General features: G+C 35.4%; 5 protein-coding genes across 8 annotated transcripts in view; 2 read left to right on the top strand and 3 right to left on the bottom strand.

Annotated features, from left to right (window-relative positions):
* The window catches only part of LOC108748778, a 2,949-nt gene extending 1,826 nt beyond the window's left edge, over window positions 1–1,123 (top strand). For all 4 annotated transcript variants that reach the window (XM_018487135.1, XM_018487133.1, XM_018487134.1 and 1 more), the window contains 2 exons: window positions 450–586; window positions 701–1,123. In XM_018487135.1, coding sequence (XP_018342637.1) covers window positions 450–586; window positions 701–837 — 274 coding nt within the window. In that variant the 3' untranslated portion in view covers window positions 838–1,123. The remainder of the gene's footprint in view (window positions 1–449; window positions 587–700) is intronic.
* On the bottom strand, window positions 1,116–1,870 carry LOC108748779. The gene is made up of 2 exons (XM_018487137.1): window positions 1,652–1,870; window positions 1,116–1,590 (listed from the first exon to the last, which is right to left on the bottom strand). The coding sequence occupies exons 1-2, from the start codon at window positions 1,717–1,719 to the stop codon at window positions 1,263–1,265; spliced, it is 396 nt and encodes a 131-aa protein (XP_018342639.1). The 5' UTR covers window positions 1,720–1,870; the 3' UTR covers window positions 1,116–1,262.
* A 376-nt stretch (window positions 1,871–2,246) lies between these two features.
* LOC108748615 (uricase) lies at window positions 2,247–5,259 on the bottom strand. Its single transcript, XM_018486863.1, has 4 exons — window positions 5,069–5,259; window positions 3,456–3,871; window positions 2,724–3,031; window positions 2,247–2,467 (listed from the first exon to the last, which is right to left on the bottom strand). The coding sequence occupies exons 1-4, from the start codon at window positions 5,197–5,199 to the stop codon at window positions 2,294–2,296; spliced, it is 1,029 nt and encodes a 342-aa protein (XP_018342365.1). The 5' UTR covers window positions 5,200–5,259; the 3' UTR covers window positions 2,247–2,293.
* Window positions 5,260–8,350: 3,091 nt separating this feature from the next.
* LOC108748708 (pseudouridine-metabolizing bifunctional protein C1861.05) overlaps window positions 8,351–15,186 on the top strand; it is a 27,737-nt gene continuing 20,901 nt past the window's right edge. The window contains exons 1-5 of the mRNA XM_018486993.1: window positions 8,351–8,700; window positions 9,104–9,466; window positions 9,588–9,927; window positions 10,017–10,141; window positions 10,316–10,375. Of these exons, the coding sequence (XP_018342495.1) occupies window positions 8,461–8,700; window positions 9,104–9,466; window positions 9,588–9,927; window positions 10,017–10,141; window positions 10,316–10,375 (1,128 nt within the window). The 5' untranslated portion in view covers window positions 8,351–8,460. The remainder of the gene's footprint in view (window positions 8,701–9,103; window positions 9,467–9,587; window positions 9,928–10,016; window positions 10,142–10,315; window positions 10,376–15,186) is intronic.
* LOC108748709 overlaps window positions 11,483–15,186 on the bottom strand; it is a 10,439-nt gene continuing 6,735 nt past the window's right edge. Inside the window, exon 4 of the mRNA XM_018486994.1 lies at window positions 11,483–14,753. Within this exon, the coding sequence (XP_018342496.1) occupies window positions 14,452–14,753 (302 nt within the window). The 3' untranslated portion in view covers window positions 11,483–14,451. The remainder of the gene's footprint in view (window positions 14,754–15,186) is intronic.

The following is a 15,186-nucleotide window of genomic DNA, read 5'->3' as shown; positions in this document are numbered from 1 at the left end:
TGGAACTTTAAGTTCCAAAAGTGTGTATACTAGTTCAGCTACAGAAAACAGATCTTAAAATTAAAGTTAATTTACATTCGTAGAAACGTATGGAAAGAACGATTCTGTTAAAGTACCTCAAAATTTAGCTAGATCTATAGAAAATAATTTTGTTGGATCATTTAAATAATTATATATATATACATGGAAAGAACAATTTTACTGGAGTATATAAACATTTAGGTGAATATACAGATCTAAAAATAATTTTGTTGGATCATCAAAATAATTATGCAGAAAGCTCAAGCATTGCTGCAAAAAGTTTTGACATTCTAAGAATCGGTCGTCCGACAAAATTATTTTGATGGACCAACATAATTATTTTCAGATCTGCATCTAGATAAATTTTTAGATGTTTCAGCAAAATCATCCTTTCCGTGTGGACATAACTCGAGCATTTTATTTTCCAGCGACGCTCTCACGTCACTCGGCTGGTCGGGTTATCATTACGGATACGCGCCAGATCCGTCGCTAATCATGTCGTCGGGTCTCCAACATCTTTCCGGGCCGGATCTATGGGATGACCTTTGGGACGAGAAGATTTTAGGTGAGGACGAATAATTCTGCACGAAGAAAAATCGAACGTTTATTTGTTCATCGAGTGGAACGCGTAAGAAAAGAATCAAGCAATCTCGCGATTAAAAATAGCGTCTTTTTACAGACACCGACGACTCGCTCGACACGATCGATCGTAATTCCAAGGGAATACTGGTGCAGGTCCCCGTCAATCGGCCACTCGTGTTTCATCTGCCATTGAAGAAGTCACGGCAGAGACGGATAGAGACGGTGACGACTTAAGGTCTCGCCGTGAAACACCTGTTTCTCTTTCTCAAAACTAACAATTGTGATTAAAATTGATCATCAAACATCATATCAAATCTTCAATCGTTCAGTTTTAGATTAGCTTTAGATTAGCTAATTAAAAACTTAACTTCTAAGTGTTTAGCTCAATGTATAAATTTAACAATAGGTTCTTTTTAGCTGAACAGCTCTTTTTATGCTTTTGCACAATTCATCCTTTCCCTTTTTTTCTTCTAAGGAAAAAAGAAAGATGAATCGTACAAGAAGTTCTGCTAATTAAAAGAATATGCTTGAGGCTTGTTATTTATTATGCGCATATCAGATATTTTAAAATGTTCCTTGACTCTGTATTTCTTCTTACATTTAGATTTACTCGTTGAAATGGCCAAAATAAATGTAAATGTTATTATACGAATTATAATTTAGCATTTGAAATGAAATTCTGAATCATTCGTGAATAATATTTGTGGAAGTTGTTTACACATTTTAGCCGCATACGCGTGAAATGTTGGCCCGCATTCACGCCGTCGCCGAGTAGCCTTCAGCAACGACCTGGGCAATAATTCACTCAATTGCGGTACGATCGAGACAGCCTTCAATTTCCTTCGTTCGATGCGAGCCTTTTGCTGCGCTTCGTAATCCTCCTGCAGTCTCGACGTGAGCTGCAACATGTATCTGCGATCCGTCAATCGCACTACATTAGTTCCCATCAGCGACGTTAATCGCGATCTCACAGGTGGGTAACTGAGTCTGTGTCAATTAATTAAGAGGTTATTCTCGGCGAAAATCGACGAAAAGGCTTCAATCTCACCCGTATTTCACGCAGTCTGTTTCCCACCATGTCGGAGGCACGTCGTATAGATCCACAGTCGGGAACATATTTTATGAATTGTAATCTATTTTAGAAGTAAATTTTTACGCGAAATTTTTCGAAGTCCGATGACAACCTCATTAACAGAAAGTGTTCGCTCAATTTGAATGTTTTTTGTTTCTTACTTCCTATGATATTATCAGAGCTTATAGTAAATTAAAATAAAATAAAATAATTCCAGATGTAAAATTTGTTTCATCGTTTTACGTGGCATGAATAAGAAAAAAATTAAGAGAATTAGAGAGTTTATATAAAATTAAAGTTTATATAAAATATATGTATATGAAATTACACAATATGTAAAAATTATAGAATTTTATTCTGAAATCTGATGCGAGTTATAGAGTCTAAAGTAACCTTTAGAAATTTATTTGAGAGTTAGATTAAAGAACGACTTGTTCCAGCTTCGAGTAAACTATGTGGTAATAATTTATTTATTGGATAAACAAAAGAGCAAAAGAATAAAAGCATTACTCTTATGAAAGTAAGAGAGTAAGACAGTGAAGTTTATCGAAAGATGGAACAATCCAGCCTGATTACAAAAAATTTAAACTTTATTAATAACTCAACAATCATACATGTCTATAATTTGGCCGAGGAATCTTTTCTGCTTAATTGACCGTAAATAATACCTGATGGCTTATCTAAGGGTAGATAAACTTCCTTGTTCTGTCCTTCTATTCTTAATTTGGTGAACGAGCTGAAATCCAAATCGATGTAATGCTTGTTCGGCATTTGCATCTCGATTCTACTAATCTGTAAATATTTTATTTCCGCGTAATGCATACATAATAGATAAAATAAAATAATTAAATATATTAATTTATTATTATAATATGTAATTATTATTATTTAATATTTTAATAATATTAAATGTTTTTTTTTAAATATTTATTTCAATTATAACTTATTAATTTAATATTAAAATAAATTAAATTAAGATCTTTTTGGCAAAACGTTATGAAATGGATAGTAAACTATTACTTTGTGATAATAATATGTTAATGCTTACTTGCTTAACTTTATCAAGTATGCACTTTTCTGTGAGATAAAGCGTATTCTGCACACTGGGCGAGTGAATCCCCGTATCTGATGGACCCGCGAAATTCTGTAGAATGCACTCCTTCACCATATGCCAAGCACCATCAAAATCTACCTCGGCGGTGGAATAATCCCACGCTGCCATTACAAGAGTACTGAAAATACGATCGTGCGTATCTTGCAACGTACCGTATTCGTCCTGAATGAAGTTTACAAACGAGCTCTGAGTGGTTTTCAACACTCGCAGCCCCTTTAATCCACCGCGTATTTCTGGCGGTCCTAGAACCGAGTAAATCCTGAATGAAAAGCTAGCAGACTAATCTTCTGCTTGTTCAAATGCATATTTTCTGATTTCGTAATAAATCAAATGCCGAAATATGTTGCATTAAAAAGTATTGCGTTAATACATATTTTAATTTAAGGGCAAAAAGTACAATCCTTACATATAAATTAAAGATACCAAATTTTCATAATGTATGTAACTTTAACATTTCGCGATATAAAAAAAAAATAATGATGATGATATAAACGAAATCACGCTAGCTACGAATGAAAAATTAATTTCGTTTAAAAAATAAATCTATTTAGGAATTATCTAAAAATTGAATTTATTTAGAAATTTAAAATAGATCGTTATTTTTTAATTTTCCGAATGTCTCAATGAGTTACGCGAAATAAGCGGATCATTTTTCTCGAGCCATACCATTTCTGACCTGACTGACTTGGCAGAATCTCGTCGCAGTGGGGTTCATAATGAAGGCGTGATTATGCGGCCGGTTGTTAGCCTGATGATACCTGGTCCACGGGTATTCCTCGACGTTGATACTGACTTGCGCCACGTGTTTGTACGTGTAGAGGAAGTGAGAGCAAAGTAGAAGCGCGAACGTTTCGGGCGATTGAACGCCGTGCTTTTTCGCTAGCAGGTACACCGTATTCTTCTGACTATCCGTCGAGACGATGTCGCGATTGTCACCCTCGATAAACTCCTTCCGGCCGTACAGACGTAAGTGAGTGTCGATCTCGTACTCGCGAATGTCATGGTAAGGCTCATTATTCCGATTTACGTACAGCAACTTGACGTTATTCTTGCCGTAAGCACAATCTAATTCGTATTCGTCCCTAAACACAAATTCTTTCTGAATTTATTTACCATTAAAATTTTTTATTCGTTCACATGATATTCTTCTATTTTTTTCTGATTTATTTGGATACAGAGAAAATAATTACACTAGTTACGATAATATTAATTTTTTTTTTATAATTGCACTAGTTACTGTAATATTAATTTCTTTTTTGTAATGAGAATATATAATCTCACTGAGCGAAGAATTTAAATTATAATATTGATTGCTTTTAGCAGAAAAGCAGCTTTGTAATTATTGTAAGATTTTTTAATATGATTAATTTATATATTTAGATTTATGAGGAACTAAGAACAAGAACGAATCATACTAAAGAGTTTCTTCAACAGTTGCAGAGTTACTTTTTCTAAATTCAGCCAATATTGTACGATATTGGAGTACTTGTTGCTATAAAAATTGCACAATGGACTATTGATTTTCACCGATCGCATTAATAGAAATTACGATGCGCACTGTGAACAGTTATAGATATTTTAAATCGCACTACGAGGACAATTTACAAATATATAACAATACTTAATCCCATTTTAGACGATCTATAATTCGCGTTAGATTGCAAGACATAATTCTATTTATAACTTCATATAGATTCTGCATATTTTGACACATGTGCGCGTCCTATATTTATGTATGTACGTATTTCTGATTCTTCAAATATTTTTTTTATGGCGTATAAATTTATAAATAGGGTTCTATCTTGAACTCTGACACGAATTATAGGTCGTCTAAAGTGGGTTTTAAGCTTAAATCTGTCTATTTTAGTTCAATCAGTCTATTTTCTGTTACGTCTGAATTTACTGTATCGACATTGTAATTATTCTCCGTGGACGGAATAAAACGCACAATTTGTGTAAAAGCAATTACGCCAAGGTTTTGAGATTTTTTTCTTTCTCACAATTAATTAAATTGACAAAGCGTACATTAAAAATTCGAATAATTGCAGGAACTCTCTCGTAAAATACCAAACTAATGAAGACTCTGTTATAATTCTTGCTATAATATTTTCTTTGTGACTATTTATGTCGGTTTATTCATTTATATTTCTAATGAAGCGTCTAGAGACTTGTGGATCAATCCTAAGCAAAATTGTAAAGTTTGTAACTTAATTATTCTCGTAAGAGATTAATAAGACTTCGTGACTGGAATTCACTAGTTGAAAGGAAATATAATGTACCTTTTTTCATTCTCACTAAAAGAAATGCGTTTGTCTCTTGTGCGTGACAATTCCTGATTTCTTAGCGATCTACTAAACGAATACATTTCGTCATCCTGTAGACGGGAAAGCGGCTCCTTGTGCGGGGACATCCTCGTCGTACACTTTGGAATGAGATTATCACGCACTACGTGCTGTGCGACGGCATCGATATGATATATATGGACGATATTGTCGCGTTTGGAAATCATATCCCACCGCGTTTTTCCACCCTTGAACTCAAAATGTGAATCTCTTGAGACTCTCGCAAAAATCTGATCTTATGCAGTCGAAAACATCATGCTTCCCGCACACAGACGCAACTAGGATTGACCCTCGATGAACTTGTAATCTTGGCGACAGCGAGACCGAAGAGAATTTTCACAACATTGTCGATAATCTCGACGACGACGCCGGAGAGGAGTTTTAGGGGATAAAAAAAAACGCAATTCTTTCATAATTGTTTCAAGAAGCTATTCCGAGAAGTATCGATCATCTCCAATCGTGCTCTGCTCCAATTACGGATAGAATCGAAATCATATTGGAGAACATGTCGATACACGTTAAATCCATTTCCCGAAAATTGACGTCAAACAAATAGGATTGTCGCAATATGCAAATATATAATAAATTATCAGCACGAACAGTTCGGATAAGATATCTACTAAACAATTTATTAATACCTCAAATGATGAGCATATTTACTGATGGCATTACATAATATTTACAGATTACGTAGCATTTACCAATAGCATTTGTGTCTGTAATCTTTGCATTGGCTGCAAGAATTGTGTGATTGCTGACATTCTTTTTGCTAGATATGCCAATTTTTTTTATATTTATCAAAAATTATGAGGTAACAAGTATCGCACGATATTTATTGGATTAATGTCATTCGATATTCGTGATGTCATAATTTTTAATAATTAAAAAAGTACTGTAACAATACTTTTGTATGTTCAAAATAAGTGATTAATTGGCCAGTATTGAATTAATTTCTATTAGCTAGTATTAAATTAATTCCTACAAGAGAAATAAATATTATTTTTCTATCACAATCATTGTTGTTCGTTTCAATGTTTGTAACAACAAAAACTTTCTAATAGGTCAGATAAAATTTTTCTAATAGATCAGATAAGAGGAGGCGATTTCGCAAACAATATTGCGATGTGTGTTATTAAATTCCACGCGATTCTAACTCTCTCTGTATAATATATTCATTATCCATAATAAAATCTTTTCTTCCATAAATTTAGCCAAACTCGGCTCATTAGCTTTTGATTTGTTCATTTGTGAATTTTAACAAAAATTAATTTCAATCCATGTTGACAAAATATAGTACAAATATTATATTTGATAATTTTCGATTAAATCAATCGAAATTATATTTAGATGAAAAACATTTTACAATTCAACAAAAAAAAAACTCAATCATCTCATTTATCTCATCTGACGTCACTAGAGACCTTTCATGAAGGCTACGTTTCAATATTTACTACCAGTACTGAAAATCTACAGCATGTATGTACGTAAATGCATACTATAGATTTTCAACACTGACAGTGAATGAATACAGGTGAATATATGTAGATAATTATAGTACCCAAGCAGAAAAACAAATCATAAAATGACGTTAAAATAAATCGTGATTGAAAAGTGTCTTTTACAGCGTTTTCGATTGCAGCGGATTTAAATAATCGATCCGAGATCGATTATCTTATAAATGACGTCATACGCATGCTCTACTTATTTGGTTTCTATTTAGATGAGGTCATGATACTTTCGGGCTAATCATTCTCGGGTCAATCTACATCAATTACAGTCGAAAAAGCTATTAGTAATCATTTTGACGTCACAATCCGTTTTTTTATATGCTGCATTAAATAGCTGCACTAGAACTTTTTTCTCATTTTAGTAAAATATCAAATATATATACTTGTTTCACTTTTTAAGTTCCACAAGTATGCAGCTATAAAAAAACAGATCTATAATAACCCGGATGAAAATAAAAATCGGAGCATAAATTGGATATAATGGGAGAGTAACAGAAGCGTAAACGAAACTTTTAAAAGGCGAGAATTGGAACGATGAAATATAAAAGAAGCATTTATGCCTCTTTTACACTTTGATTTCAATTTTCGCCTCTCAGAAGTTTATTGTGTTCTACTTGAATACGATCCAAGCAGAACAAGAAAGTCAAAATAATGTCAACCGATATTGACTGATTATTGACCGAATTTATGTCAATTTTTTCTAATAATTCGATCAATGTGACGTCAAATTGATATTATTTTGATTTTTTTTTCCTTTTAGATTACGCATTTCAAGCCTACTCGAAGTTGTGTATATGTATATTCGTTGCATCTAGATATTACGTATATCATTATTGATTTAAAAAATTCAAAATCGTTTTCAATCATTAATTCAATATTGTTTAACCGGGAGCAAATATGCTGTTTCGTTTTGTAATGAAAACATATTTTGAACTTCTTCTCTTTTGGCGGTCAATCGATCAGCCAATCGGAGAAGAAAACAGTGAGAGGATGAAGTTTGGTACTCAAGTGTAGTTCTGCTCAAGTAATCACTGCGTTAATTAAATCGAAAAACATTAATTATTATCGTTATTATATAGGCTTCTTCTTTTTAGCAATTTTAGCTGAACTTCTTGCATAATTCATCTTTTCTGTTTTTTTTTCCTCCAACGTCGAGAAAAGTTAAAAGAAAAAAAGTTAAAAAATCAAGACTATTCTCGGCTTTCAACTGCTGTTCATTTTCTAACCTAACGTTCGATTCTCCGCACGTGTCGAAGACGCCGGACTATCAGCTGTGATCAGCTGTTCGCGACGCACAAATCCCGATTCTCTACTCCTGAACTAGACGCGCACGCACGTGTTCTGATTGTCAAACATAAACAATTTTACACGTGGACATTCGTGACATCGAATTTACAAAAATTTCAAATCTTTCATCTTTGAAATTTATATCTTCTCTCTTTTTTCTTCAATATCATACACCTATTTCATTTTAAGCGCATTCAAGGTATATCACGGTGCAATTACAGGGAACAATTCTACGTGACTGCCGGCCATATAATCGAGAGACAGAGTCAACATCGGATAAAGATCTTTATCGATCTTATTATACAACAATAAAAATGAAAGAAAAATGAAGTAATACCAACGACATATAAAATTCACACGGTGAAATAAAGTATCGTCGTATCGGCACTTGTAACTTAATCAGTTTATCTCAATTCGTTTCAAATAACATTTGATTATCGCGATTACTTTCATCCCGTTGTCTTATCTAGAAGTTGAGAGAAGCTCGTGTCAAAAATATTCTGCATATTCGTTCAAGTGTTCGTTCATTTCGATATGCATCGATCCCGTTTGAGCGACCTGCTAGGAAAATTATGCAGGAGATTCAACGTGTCGCCGATCCATCGGAGATCGATCGCCGGCCAGAATTCGCTTGTCTACGGACCGGATGTCGCGGCGGCTCGAAAACACGGTCTACCTATTGTGGCATTAGAATCGACGATCATCACACATGGCATGCCGTATCCAGATAATTTGGATACCGCGCTGAAAGTCGAAGACGTAATCAGAAAGCAAGTTTGTATGATATCCAATGACGTTCTTTTTTCTAGGGTGAACAGACAGTTGGTGCTTTCCAGCAAGAAACATACAATGATCAATTCATCTTTGTTAAACATTGAGAAGTAATAATGAATCATTGTATTACACTATGTTATTTGTCTGTTGCTGGAAAACATTCAGTAGTTAATATAAAGTAATTGAAATTTAGAAGTTTCCCTATAATCGAAAAGTTTTGATTATCGATAAAACAAGAGTTGTTTGAATATTTTGTTTGAGTATTTTCAAAAATAAAAAAATTTTCTAAGTTAATATTGAATATATTGGGAGTTGTGAATGTAAAGATAACTTTGAAAGTTATCTGTCACGATTGAACAATAATGTTGTGAACAATAGTAGACTCATTTTTTGCTTATTTCAGGGTGTTGTACCTGCAACGATAGGAATCATAAATGGCAAGATACATGTAGGCTTGAACAATGAACAACTGGAGACCTTATCTAAAGCTGACTGTGCAAAGACCATAAAGTGTTCACGAAGGGACATTTCTTTCATTCTATCACAAGGATTGAATGGTGGTACAACAGTCAGTGGCACAATGTTAATTGCGCATGCAGCTGGTATTCCAATAATGGCAACAGGTGGTATCGGCGGTGTTCACAGGGGAGTTGAGCTAACTCTTGACATCAGTGCCGATTTAATTGAACTTGGACGCACGCCGGTGGCAGTTGTCTGCTCTGGTGTCAAATCTATCCTGGACATTGGCAAGACCTTGGAGTATTTGGTAGATATACTTGAAGATTTGATAGATATGAATATATAATCATTTCTACGTTTCATAGAACTTATTAATGTCCCTTCTGTTTCCAGAAGTTGACATAAAAATACGGATTTTATGCTCGCAGGAAACTCAGGGAGTACCGGTCATAAAAATAGGCGAAACGCTAGAATTTCCAGCTTTTCACTGTTCTGAAACTTCAGACAAAATAAAAGCACCGTGCAAAATCTCCAATGCCAAGGAAGCAGCCGATATTGTGCAGATACAGAGAGTACTGGGTATTAACACAGGGATATTATTTGCGGTTCCTATTCCTGAAAAATATGCATTGCAGCCTAGTGTCATGGATGCTGCTATATCTGAGGCTTTAAAGAAAGCTAATGCTATGCGCATAATAGGCAAGCAAGTTACGCCATTCCTTTTAAGTGAACTCAACGAGATTACGCGTGGTCAGTCACTTGAAGCGAGTGAGTGAATAGAAATTAATTGCGATATAAAATGTGATAAAATGTAATTGTTATGTTTAAAACATTTGGTTTATATAAAAATTTTACAGATATAGCTCTCATAGAAAACAATGCCAAAGTCGCAGCTGAAATCGCCTTGAATCTCTGTAAAAAATCTCAGACAGCCCATATAAGCTCTACTTCTCTAACATCAATAATATCAAGACAAAAACCGGTAAGTCTAAAACAAATGTAAAATTATTTTTGAAAACAAACTTAAAATATATTAAGAAGCGTGACGTGAGAAGTTATCTTATCAATATGCTTTAACATTTAAGACTGACATATCGTTAAACAAGTCATTCCACTATCTCTACTTGAAGTATACTTAAACTAATGTTTCATTCAGGTGGTTATTGGCGCGTCAGTAGTGGATACTGTCCTGCAAGTGAAGGATCCCCAAATAAAAGTAAGTCAAAAATCTCACAATCAAAGTTATACTAAATAACCAATTTTTTTTTTCTTATATATTCATATTACATAATATAGTTTGTAGAACAGTAACAGTATTTATATACAATTACCACTTTTTTTTATCTTTTTATGTACACTTAATAATATCAAATAATGGGAAATCTCGCGTAGAACAGGGGAAGATTATGGTGTATGTTAACAAACGTTTTATAGAATAGCAAACCTATGAAATACGGCCGTATTGTAACTGGCGGCGTATCCCCGTAACGTAAATTAAATACAGACGCAAGCTTGTCGATACGATATTATGAGAGGTTCATTAACGTAAACGCGCTATTGAGCTCGATTGTAGCTTGTTACTACGTGTTAATTATTTCGTGTTCGCTCTTCTTCACTAACAGTCTTTGGATACACTCTTTTTTTTTCTTCATCGCGTGTGTGTCGTCTTTATACAATATTAAGGTAGTCAAAGCTTTTAAGTGTGCATACTTTTCTTTCGATATCGCGCTACGATCACTCTATGAAATATCTCATTTGCGACATCGCACATCTGGTAGAAACGAATCGACTGATCAAGAAGCCGTACGATTTAATAAGAAGTCGGTCTTTATATCATTTGTGCGAACATATCTTGATTATCGTTAGATATTTTCAGTAACATTCAATAAGATAGAATATTCATTTAGGTAAATCTGTTTAGCGACATTGTTTAATATTAAAAAAGATAACGCAGGCTGTATAAACTCTTATCTACTTCTTTCTTAGCTTGATAAAAAATAAATCGCATTTTTGTAGACTGCTTCCTCTTGCTCGATCTATCGGATTTAGATCCAACGTGCAATGTCGCAAACGACTAATTGTTCAACCATACCTAATTGTTTGAGATATATAATAAATCGGATTTTAAGCAGGCACTATTCAAAGCTCCCCGCACGTCTTCCACTTCAATTTGTATATATTATATTTAAATACCAATCTCCATCTCATTATAAATCGCTATGCTCGTTTGAACTTTGAAATTTTTCTTGCAATGTGGTTGTACGTTATAACATCAGGAAATATCGACCGAATAAAATATAAACGCCTAAAATCTTTCGCTCTGTTTTTTTCTAATAGATGGTACATTGATACAACAACCGAAGTAAATTCAAGTATCTCGTTTCTCCAAAGTTGATATATAAGTTTCGTATTGGTTTTTTTTTCTTTCTTTCCGAATGTATTTTCTTTCGCCTAATTAATTAAAAAACGATTAATATCTCTCTATCTTCTGTATATAACATCTTTATATACATTTAGTGGCAGAGGCTGTGTGTCTGCGAGGTGTAAGCTTTCACATTATTATTACATTCAACAACAATTCGATAGTCTGATTAAGAAAGAATGATTGAATGCACGTGGTCGGCAAAAGAATCTCTTTTTACCTAGAGAAAATGAAAGGAGTCAATTATCTTACTTGGCGGCACGCACAAATGTTCTACTTCGCTAATAGTGGCCCAAAGATGATCAGGCAACCGTTTGAGATTAATAATTACCCTGTTTTCCAGACTAGCGTAATTATACTTGGACATGTAAAACGCCAGATTTCGAAACACGTAAATTCAACTGCGACAGATAGGATTAACGTAAAGCGTCCCATTTTGTGACATCGGCGGAGACGTGCGTTCGAACAATTAACAGATAATATCTCGGTTTCTCCTTAAGCAGACGATCGACACTTATTATCTATGCCGGTATATACAGCCTACAATAGTATTTGTATCCGTTATCATTGCATCCTCATTAAATGTATAACCCTAAGATTCCTTTAATCCTAGCTAGGAAGCCAATTATTTCGAGTGTTACGCTACGTCTTTGTCGCTTATAAGACGGATCTCAATTATTGGGACACCGGAGTGGCATACGAGGCGTGCGAAAAGAAAAAGGGGAAAATAGTTTGAAACATTGAGAATGAAATATCTCCGGTCCATACTTATCTTAGTTCAATAATGATGGTGTAATTACAAGGAACGTATCGGTACAAGCTACTTGCGTGACGCGTATCTTTTAGATGTTTATGTAACAGCGATTAGAAATTATTTAATCATCGCCTATATCGGAAATCTCTCTTTCCCTCTCATTTCCTCGTTCTTTCGTTTTCTGTTATATTATTAATGTTATTAAGGAAGAAACTAAGCAAATTCTGATCGCTCCAGAATAGTTTGTCTAAACGTACATTCATCTTCTCAGAGAAGGATAAGAGGATCATCAATTTGGCAGTAGTATCTCACAATATTTTCCCGTAACTATCGTAATTATCTCTTAAGAATCATTACAGAATTTAATGAATGTAGTCGCGAAATACGATAGCTGATTAGACAGCACTGTGAAGCATAGTTCACTGGTCTGAACAAATACAAGTTGTTTGCATTATTAAGAGAATCAAACGTCATGAAGTCGCAAAGATATAATTTCCTCAAGTCGAACAAAAGTCGTAGAAGTTGTTAACAAGTTTTGAATCATAACTATTCTTCAAATAGTTGTGATAGAAAAAAATCGTTTAACGTCGGTCAACTAAATTTGCTGCTTTTTCTGTTGTTTTAACAGTGATATAATAATATCCATGATATGTGGATTCAAAAGATAAAATGAATATCTACGGGATTTTTGAGAGAGATATCTTTGCGACATAGATAGAAAGGAGATGCACCGTCAAGATAATATTTTGCCAGACAGAAACACGATCCACGAAGTATATCTGATTACTAGCTCAGAGTCTTTAATTAACTCAACAGAATCGTCGGTCTAGAAACAATTCTACGCGGAGATTCAACGGGAACAAGAGCTACGTGTGTCATTTATTTAGGTGACGATAGTTACATTCGACTGTGACATACTACCGGCGTGGAGTTTATCTTCGAATGAGAAACGGCACGACGGACGATATGACCGGGTACACTGATGACACGATCGATGACGGCTTTATTCGGATATGGGTAACACAAGAAAGTTTCACGACTAAAAATAAAATTTGCACAAGTAGTTATGCACACTGATTATGCGAGGACAGTAAGGCATGTATATGCAAGGTGTATACTTGCGAGGAGAGCCCGGGGCAGTTAATGAACAACCCGAGGATGTAGCCACCGCGGCTAGGGACGCGCGCGCACAAACACAGCGGAAGCTCGCGTGGAAAAGCGGCGGATTTATTCCGTAAGTCAGGAGACTAAAGAAAGTTGTTTCTAGTGGCCATTTAAAATTAGCGTGCACCTATCCTCTATAGTTCGACGTCGACGATGACGAAATTAGCATACGACTACGAGAGTACGGGCCGTAAATAGAATGGTTTCTTCGAACTGTGTCTTTCACGCGGGGTGAGTTGCTCGTCGCTCGTTTTAAGGAATCATAGGGCAACGACGTTCCAGCCTCGGATTGCGCTCTCTTCTTTTTTTTTTTCACCCCCGAATCGCGCAAGATGATCGGGGGAGTTTTACTCTCGCGTCGTGATCTTGGCGAATTTAAATGCTCCTTCATGAATTTTACCTTACAAAAATGAAGATAGCTCTCTCTCTCTCTCTCTCTCTCTCTCTCTCTCTCTCTCTCTCTCTCTCGCACTATTATATATGTTTTGATTTGGTTCTTTCATTAATAATTGTAAAGTCCCACCGTGATATCGATTCATGAATGCTTGGTCTCTCATGTGCCGTCAACGTCATCCGTCGCCGCAGTCTTCCCTCGGTGTTACGTTTGTGCGCACTATCGGCGATGAGACCTCGAGGGTGAGAAGTAGGGATGACTATAGAAGACGAGCTACGCAGCAATTGTCAACCTTCTTCACTTTCACCGATTTCGTCGATACGACGACATCGATGATGACGGCGGCGGCGGCGACGTTTCCTTAGGTACATCCACACCGTCCGTTGGACTCGCGCCAGCCAGTAGCTCGCTAGATGTATGTGTTATTTTCTTAAAAAAGAAACTGAAACGTATGACAAAGAGTTTGTCGTACTTTTACTTGTATAGCGGTATGTCGGCGCGTCGCCGATTGCTCCTGTACAGGAAACGATTCTGGGTGCTTCGCCACCATCTCCATAGTCAGGTGCGCCTATTCTGACCGCTCGTTACGGTCACGCCTGTACCCGGGCTGGTACCGTTCGACAGCAACAGCCTGCGGTTAAACTCACGCATCTCGTAGTTGTTGTTACCGTTGCTTTTCTCACGGCCGCCGCCGGCCGCGCAATTGTGGTTGTTCGTCGAGGTAGGTGTCGTCTCCTCGAGTATTAGCGCGCAGTGACTATTTGTATCGCTGTCAGCACCACCATCCTGCAGATTGTTCGCCAACAGAGGATGCCGGCCGGTGTTGCATTCGTCCGACTGTAGCAACACCGACGCGTTGCCTGAAAACGAATCAAAGGATGATAGTTCTTTTCCTCCTTCAAAACAAATCAAATCCTTCAGGAAAAGAACGATTTTGAAGTATCTAAAAATTTATCTATATATCCGAATATAATTTTGTTGGATCATCAAAATAATTATGTAGAACGCTTAAACTAGTTACTATAGAGTGCTAAAACTTACTTTTTATAGCATTTCTCTCATCATGCTTGAAATTATTTTGACGATCCAATAAATTTATTTTCAGATCTGTATCTGGCTAAATTTATAGATACTTAAACGAAACCGTCCTTTCTTATTAGATTATTAAGATTGAGATAATTATTAAGCTTCTACCTCTATTCTATAATAGGTATTGTATTATAATAGGTATAGGTATTGTATTATAATAGGTATTGTATTATAATACTACAGTCGATATTCGAATATTGGTAA

This window comes from Trachymyrmex septentrionalis, unplaced genomic scaffold, assembly GCF_001594115.1.
Source record: "Trachymyrmex septentrionalis isolate Tsep2-gDNA-1 unplaced genomic scaffold, Tsep1.0 scaffold24, whole genome shotgun sequence".
Lineage (NCBI taxonomy): Eukaryota > Metazoa > Arthropoda > Insecta > Hymenoptera > Formicidae > Trachymyrmex > Trachymyrmex septentrionalis.
Note: the sequence above shows the minus strand (reverse complement) of the source record. Positions and strands in the feature narration are given on the sequence as shown.

Excerpts from the sequence above, each read along its gene's own strand:
- LOC108748779 (XM_018487137.1), bottom strand. The coding sequence starts at position 1,719 with ATGTTCCCGACTGTGGATCTATACGACGTGCCTCCGACATGGTGGGAA. Across the intron at positions 1,591-1,651 it reads ACAGACTGCGTGAAATACGG|ACTCAGTTACCCACCTGTGA; the intron begins GTGAGATTGAAG and ends TAATTGACACAG.
- LOC108748615 (XM_018486863.1), bottom strand. The coding sequence starts at position 5,199 with ATGTCCCCGCACAAGGAGCCGCTTTCCCGTCTACAGGATGACGAAATG. Across the intron at positions 3,032-3,455 it reads AGTCAGTCAGGTCAGAAATG|GACCGCCAGAAATACGCGGT; the intron begins GTATGGCTCGAG and ends ACTCGGTTCTAG. Across the intron at positions 2,468-2,723 it reads TACTTGATAAAGTTAAGCAA|ATTAGTAGAATCGAGATGCA; the intron begins GTAAGCATTAAC and ends AAATATTTACAG.